Source organism: Leptonychotes weddellii, chromosome 6, assembly GCF_054177405.1.
Source record: "Leptonychotes weddellii isolate Sample4059 chromosome 6, ASM5417740v2, whole genome shotgun sequence".
Taxonomy (NCBI): Eukaryota; Metazoa; Chordata; class Mammalia; order Carnivora; family Phocidae; genus Leptonychotes; species Leptonychotes weddellii.
The window spans coordinates 110,194,994-110,203,238 of record NC_138374.1 but is presented as its reverse complement, the minus strand read 5'-3'; the positions used below and the strand labels follow the sequence as shown (position 1 = coordinate 110,203,238).

Sequence of the window (8,245 nt, the reverse complement as noted above, 5' to 3'; positions counted from 1 at the left end):
CTTCTCCCTCTCCCACTCCCCCTGCTTATGTTCCCTCTCTCGCTGTGTCTCTCTCTGTCAAATACATAAATAAAATCTTTAAAAAAAAAAAAAAACTAATGATGTAATGTATAGTGACTAACATAACATAATAAAAAAAAGAATATAAATTAAAAAATAAAATAAAATAAAAAAGAAAAATGGGCTATGAAAATTTTAAATACATTTTAGCAATATTTCTATTGATACCTAAAAAAAAGAAAACAAAGCTTTTGTTTATACCTTTCTGAGATTTGTCTCTCGTCTTTTCTACACTAAGTCTAAGTCTCTATCACCAAATTTGCTTCTTGATGTTCAAAGAGTGAAATAAACAGTATTAATAAGGCATACTGCAAAATGGAGCATCTATTGGTCCAATCTGGGGTATGATAAAGAAAATACGAAGTATACAAATCACAACTTGATAAACTGAAATCTTTAAGAGTCTATTTTCCTTTAAAATTCTGATTTCTGATGATAAAGAAGTAGATGATGAAAAATTCTAGATTTCCTTTTATCCTAAAACTCATCTGGGAAGTATTTCATCTGACCACAGCCTCAGGTATTCCTTTGTCACTAATTAGAGAAATACTGAATATTTCAACTATAAATTGCTTAATTATATTTGTCAGCTTGCTCTAAACCAATTAATTATTTACTTGTAAAAATCTTTGATGCAATGCTATCCAGAGGTTCATTTCTGGAATACAGACCAGGAGCTATATTTTCTCTTCTACCCCAATTAAGCTGAAGACTTGAGACAGTGAAATATACTGTTGTGATGCACTATGATTTACAATATTACTCACTATAAAGAAATGAATCATTTTCTTACAATTCAAGTATCTACTGCTGTCCTTTATAAAGCATTAAGTCACCGTCATGTTCCTTCATAAAAGAAGTTCCTATGACTTTTTTCTTAAAGTAGTCTCTTTTATAAAGAACAGCTTATAGCACAAATAAGAATGTTTAGACAAGAATTTTTGAATTTCTTGGGGAAAAAAATACCCTTCCTGTATCAGCTCAGAACACCATCTTCTGTCTCGCCAGCATACCACTCAATATCTTAGCAACTCCCTGTAAGACCAGAATGAAACTGCAAGAAACAACCACCCATATTCACCTACTGGTCCCTGGAACAGAGAACCATAGCAGAGGTAAAAAGAATCAACCTGGAATTGAAGGAAGGAAGAAAGGAAGGAAGGAAAGAAGGAAGGAAGGAAGGAAGGAAGGAAGGAAGGAAGGAAGGAAGGAAGGAAGGAAGGAAGGGAGGGAGGAAGAAAGGAGATAATCACCTTTTATGCACTCATTGACCACATGTTTATTAATAGAGCTACTACTATGAGCCAGGCACCTCCCTAGAAACTGAAGGTGTCTACACCTTCTACAGCAGATATCTATTGAGCATCTACTCTGTGCGGCCCACTGTCCTAAGCACTAGGGATTTGTGAGGTGACAAAACAAACTAAGATTTCTCCCTCTGAGAGCTTATATTCTGGATCACACAGGTTTAGTAAATTTTGGCAAACATCTTTACCATCAACAGGAAACTCAAGAAGGATTTAAAAAGAGGTCTTTCTTTTTTTTTTTCCTCCTTTCTCACCTCTCTTGAAAAGACTGATGGAGAAACAGGTGCTGGAAGGTTAGTTTAAAAGCTCCCGTTCTCTAGGTGAGAGATGATGGTACTTCACACTACAGGGAGAGAAATGGAAACAGAGCTGAGTGGAATATTTGAAAGTCATTTAAGAGAAAAATAAACTGAACTTGGTGACAGACTGAAGTGGGAGGTAAGGAGAGAGAAGTGTCAAAGAAGAGTCCTGGGCTCCAGCGTGCACGACTGGGCAGACAGGTGCTGAACTCAGTTAGGAATTGTGGGAGGAAGGTAGTCTGGGGAAGATAATGAATTTCTTTACAGGGGTGTTGAGCTAATCTGAATTCAGAATTAGAAGACAGCTCCAGACTAAAGATAAAACATTAGAAAACAAGCACACTGAAAGTAACTGAATCCACGGGCATGAATGACATCAACTACAAAGAGAGTATAAAGCAAAAAGGAAAAAAAAAAAAGCCAGACCACAACTTTTAAAATCCATCATGAAGGGTTAAGACAAAAGAATGACCCAGTTAAGAAGAATCAGAGCGTCCGGGGAGACAGGAAGGAAACAGGCACGATGGGACTCAACAAACCAGTGGAGGAGTATTTTAAGGAGGAGGGTATGAAAAGCAGAGCCAAATGCAGCCGAGAGATCAAGTGGAGTGAGCACTGGATGAAGCCCCCTGGATTTAATGATAGAGGTCATTCAAGAGCCATTTCTTGTGATGTTGGGAACAGGGTCAGGAGTGAGTGAGTGTCTGCAAAGAAAAAACAGAACCGGGACAGTAAGAAGGAAAAGGCAGGTGGGGGTGCAAGACTTAAGTCAGGAGGGTCTTCTTTCATCCCCTTACCTAAAACAGCAACACCCCTCTCTCCTCATTGTCCTTCTTTATTTATTATAAAGACATACATAAATGTAACCAGATATAAAAATAGTCTACTCATGTGAAACTTCTTAGTCAAACTTTCTTTTATGGACACTAGAATAACTTTCTGTTATGGCCATTATGCTGAGACTATTCTAAGATCTATAAGTTTGACAATATAACTTTCCACCTTTAGGAGGGCTCCAAGAGGATCTGGGAAATCTGACCCAGAATCTTGTATATCTTGATGAGGTTGACTAAGGGTACCTACAATAAAGGATAGGATCATTAAAGGCTTATACAATAATGTCTACTAGATAGGAAGGAAGAATGATATTACCAATTCTCTAAAGAACTACTTCAGTTCTATCTAAGTACAATAAATTGCTCTATAAACATAATTTACTAGCAATCACTTTTAAAAACTTTTAGAAAGTTTCCTAAGTAATCTTTTACATGATAGATACCTTCAAATTTTAGTCAGAAGCCCTAAGGATACTTTGAGAGTATAGTTATCAATCTATAACAGCACATTACTATTCATTACCAAACAGAATCTGTTGTTCTGAATGGATCTTACTATATCTACTGGGTCAGTTGATAAAAAAAATTCCTTGAAAATGTCAACTGATGGGAAGAGCCATTTAAATAAGGGAACTGAGTTCATCACCACAATAAATATAAAAACACAGACAAATTTTTCCTCCCCCACTGGTCTAAGAAATCCGAATCTGCTAAAGATGCAGATCACAGGGCTTCTTCTATAAAGCACTCTGATCTTGCCCTAGTTTTCTCAAGTGGTGAAAGGACAGGAGTATTCTTCCAAGGCAAATGTTATGGGCTCAGGCATGCCTTGGCAATGGGCTAGGGACAGCAACGTCTAGGTGTGGAGGAACAGTAGCAAAGAAAGAAAACTAGACTGGAAAAGAGCAAAAAACTCTAGAAGAGAATCAAAACCCCAAATCATCAACCTCTCAATCAGGGGCAAGACTTGATAACTGAAACTGTTTTTTATCTGCCTTCAGCTGGTATTTGCCCAATGAAGATTTGCTTTCTTTGCTTCCTACTATAAGTATTTAAACAACTCTTGCACTTAAAGTTTAAGCCAAGAATTGTATATTAGCTGTCTCTCTTATAAGGACTATTTACATTGGCTTTTATATGTCTCATCTTGATGGTTATTTTATAAATTTTGCATTTGTGTGTTTGCATTTCTTTTTAAAATTAAAACCACAAATTTTTTATTTATTATTATTTTTTATTTTTATTTTTTAGTGTTCATTAATTTGCAAAGACAGTACTAGTGTTGAGAAGTCCCTAAAACAAGCAATCAGATAACGGATTAGAAGTGAGTCACTCTCACCATGGGACTTTAAACAGAGTCAGCTCGATAGCATTCTGTGATAATAAAAATATTACCTCCCTGTCATGTAGTATTTTTATAATTTAGCAAGCAATCTTAAAACTGCCTCCGTCTTATGGATGAGGCTACTAAGACTAAGAGAAGTTAAGTGGCAAGAGAGCTGACCCGCTGACACCACGCTCGCACCAGAGAGCAGGGTTCCTAGCTACTGCCAGAGAACCAGTGAGCACCTTGATCAGAAAATCTGTGAAGGCTTAGTGATGGAAGACAAAGTGTGTATGCACCAACATCTCTCTCGGCAGAAGGTCAAGGGTTTTCATCTGACTTTTCAAAGGAGTTCTGTGATATAAAAATCTTTAAGTGCCACTAAAGGAAAACACATGAAATTTTGCATCAGATAAACCCTAATTTCAAACATCAGTTCTTCTATTTACTAGTAATGATGGTTATCTTCTCTGTCAAATTTAGCCCCAGAATCCTTTTAAACAGTAAATATGGTAATGCATATAGCATGTAATGTTGTTTTTAAGAACGCCTTACAATAACTCCATGTAGCAGAGATTACTAGTTGTGCTCCTGTATCTGTTGAGAGACTGAATTTACAGACAATGCCCAGATCATATAAAAACAGAAATTTGATCCACAACCTTCAGCAACCTGACCAGAAAACCAAACTTTTATCCATAACAAACGACCCAGGATGCCAGCCCACCATGTCTGGTGTGCAGGAAGCCAGACTGCCATCTCTAGCAACAATCTAAGAAGCTAAGCAATAACTCTGTATCAATCAGCCCCAAATGCCCAGGACTTGATGAATACCCGACAGCTTCCCTAATTGGTCCAACTTAGGACCAATCAGAAAAAGCCAGGTGAGATGCCCCACTTCTAAGCAGCTCATGTAAAGCTTCTTCGTGCCAACAGCCTCTAATCAGGTCATACCTAAATACCTAAAGGCTTATTTTTCCCATTATAAAGATTTCCTATTCCTCTGCCTGCCTGTGAATCTCTGTCAAAATGTTAATGACAATGCTTGACTCCCTTGCTATAGGAAGCTCAGAGTAAAGAGCCTTGCTTTTCTTATTTAGTTGGTCTTCACTGATTTCCACCCTGTTCAACATGTCTTCCTGAGTAACAGAAGTTCAGATGGCACATGACCAGCCAAATGAAGACTATATATTCCAGCCTCCCTTGCAGCTACACATGTTCATAAGACTAAATTCTGGCCGAAGTGATGAAGCTAAGAATGTTGTGTGGCTGTATCCAGGAACGTGCCTCAAGATACAGCCACCAAGTGCCCTCTGTCCCTTCCTGCCTCAGAGAGGTGACTTGATCAGCTGCAAATAGGCTTGGTTTCTGAGAATTTGATAGATCAGAGCTGGCATATCAGCTCCAGAATTTTATGTAACAGAGAAATATAATTAGTAACAATAATAATATATCAGTAGCTTCCATTTGCATAGCCTTATTATGTGTGAGACAGGTCTTAGGTCTTAATAAATGTCAAATAATTAATCATTTACAACAATCCTATGAAGTAGGTTCTATTATTATTTTGTTTTTGAGAAACTGTCATACACAGAAGTAACCTAAGGACAAGCAGTTTTTAGAACACTCTAATTTGGGGGTTTCTATAACTTGTAGCTGAACTTAAACCCAATTAATATGCTGTTGGAAAAGAAAGTTAAATAAACTTCAAAGTGGTTGAATTAGGGTTTGATGTGCAAGGTCTGAATGCAAAGCCCACTTTATTCTTTGATGAATCCCTCCCAGGAACAGGTCAGGATTCTCTAGAATCTCTTTCTGTCCCCCTCTGCCTGATGTCCAGAGATACAGGATCAAGGGTGGTCTGCTCAGAAAAATCAAGTTGCAAAATTTGACCTTCAGCTTATAGAAGACAAATCTGTTGGTCTATTTCCAAGTTGGTTTCAGAGTGTCCACACATCTCCGCTGAACAGAGTGAGCTTTACCAGGTAAACCAGTTTCATAATCATAATTATCACTACTGTCTATCATTCATTACATATCTACCATATTTTAAAGCATTTCACCGAGGTCTTTAAAATATCTAATATACCTATATGTTTAAAGAGCAATTCTATCAGAAAAAAATAAATACTTAGTTTAAAAAAAGCAAAACAAAACCTTACCTTTATCATTCTGGACAGATCACCAGCATCAGCTAATTCCAAAACTATGTTAAGTTCATTATCTTCAATGAATGATGCATAATATTTAATTACATTTGGATGGTTGAGTTGCTGATGGAAAAACACACACACACACACACAAAAACAGACACCAGAAAGTTTTCTTATTGTAAATTCCCAGGAATCACTTACAGTTTCTTAACTTAAAAATAAACTTAGTTACTGCATTTCATTTTTAAGTTACAGAAATCTTAACATGACAGTGTATTTTTCTTTAGTGAATTTTAAAACAAGTATTGAAATACCAGATACAAATTAATTTTATTTTAATACTCTCTATTAGAAATAGAGTAAATTACAGTTAAATTTTTTTAAAGTATGTATTGCTATGTCCAATAAATATATTAACATAAATGAATGGCAGAATTACAGCACCAATTGCTAAAAATTATATCCTTCAAAATGGGAACTGTCATTAAGGGCACTCAATGGTAAATAAAGTATTCCTTTTACTCCTATTTTGAAGGTGGCCTGATCCTCATATAACTGCAGCCAGTGGTTTAAAACAAAACAAAATGAAAGGACATATTCTACCTAAACATATATTCTACCTAAACACAGCTTTTACATCAAATATTATAAAACATACTGAGTTTACCTATGGGGTTGATGCGTTAAGTGATCCTAAGAAAAATTTCACCTTATAGAAATATATGCATCAGTCTCTACACACTGACAATCCTTTTGTACAATTTGCTTTCTGTTCAATCTTTAAACAAGTTAACATAAGACAAATAGTTTCTCAAAGAAAATTATTCAAGAATTCTCCCAGAGGGTATATACATGATTTTCTTCTTTTCTTTCTACTTACAGGTTTTTCTTCTACATCTTCTATGATAATATATTATTTTTCTAATAGCTATTTATATATATTTTTAAAGTAGTTACTTCATGGCCCAGGAAATAACTACAACTAACAGAACAGATGGAAAACATGGTTCACTTTGATCTTACTCTTATCTTTTTTTGATAAATTGGATTCATTTTAGGCACAAACAAAAATGTACGGCATATAAAACATCTAAGTCTTATCTAACAGTTAAAAATATAACATAGGCTACAACACTCCTCAAAGGAAATTTTACTAGAATAAAAGCAGTGCAGAGATAACTGAAATTTCAGTCATATTCTTTGAGTGGATGAAAAACTGAAAAGCTAATTCTGACATACTCTTTACATCAGCCTTTCTAAATCTGGAAAAAAGATACAGAAATAATATAAAAAGCATGTGCCCATTTGGATCAGTCCACATTCTCAATATATTACATCTTGAGATAATACTAATATTCATTTATGTTACTTAAGCTTTAGAATATGTCTAATTGGGACAGTCAAGAAAAAATTTCTTCAATGTTCTTTGCCAATTTTATCTATTTCCTAGTTTGAAAGGCAGGGGAGGGGAGCTAATCCTGCCAAATGACCTGATTAAATTATTTTACAATGAATTCAAAAAATAACTACATTCTTCCATATACTGAGATACATATTTGTATAATGTTGCTTAAAACCAGTCTGACAGGGGCGCCTGGGTGGCTCAGTCGTTAAGCGTCTGCCTTCGGCTCAGGTCATGATCCCAGGGTCCTGGGATCGAGCCCCGCATCGGGCTCCCTGCTCGGCGGGAGGCCTGCTTCTCCCTCTCCCACTCCCCCTGCTTGTGTTCCCTCTCTCGCTGTGTCTCTGTCTGTCAAAAAATAAATAAAAATCTTTAAAAGAAAAAAAAAAAACAGTGTGACATAAGTTTTAAAAATCTTTTTGCTTGTAAGTGTAATATTTTCATAAATCACTTTTATCAACATGCTCATCTATATTCAAAATAGTCAATAGTTCATTTATTTACCTTAAGGAGATCTATTTCTTTGATACAATCAGCACGTGCTTTGGCATCCATTAAATCAAATATCTAAAAAGAGAATCCAGAATTATTTAATAAAATAATAATCTATGGTTCAAGACACCATGTAAATGCATTATAATAGTTTACAAATAGTTATACACATACTAAGAAATTTTCTTCTCAATTAGCTTTTTAGGAGCTATGAAGAACTATAGGTATTTTATCTCATCTTACCTCTAGAGTTTACATTTTTCCTTCCAAAGGCAGTCAGTATTAAAAATGAGAAAAGAGGGACTCCTGGGTGGCTCAGTAAGTTAAATGTCTGCCTTCAGCTCAGGTCATGATCTAGAGGTCCTGGGATCG

General features: G+C 35.7%; 1 protein-coding gene across 4 annotated transcripts in view; it reads right to left on the bottom strand.

Moving 5' to 3' along the window:
* The window catches only part of NEK7 (NIMA related kinase 7), a 122,472-nt gene that overhangs the window by 49,389 nt on the left and 64,838 nt on the right, over nucleotides 1-8,245 (bottom strand). For all 4 annotated transcript variants that reach the window (XM_081824952.1, XM_081824951.1, XM_081824950.1 and 1 more), the window contains 2 exons: nucleotides 7,886-7,948; nucleotides 5,989-6,099 (listed from right to left, as the gene is read on the bottom strand). In XM_081824952.1, the coding sequence (XP_081681078.1) occupies nucleotides 5,989-6,099; nucleotides 7,886-7,948 (174 nt within the window). The remainder of the gene's footprint in view (nucleotides 1-5,988; nucleotides 6,100-7,885; nucleotides 7,949-8,245) is intronic.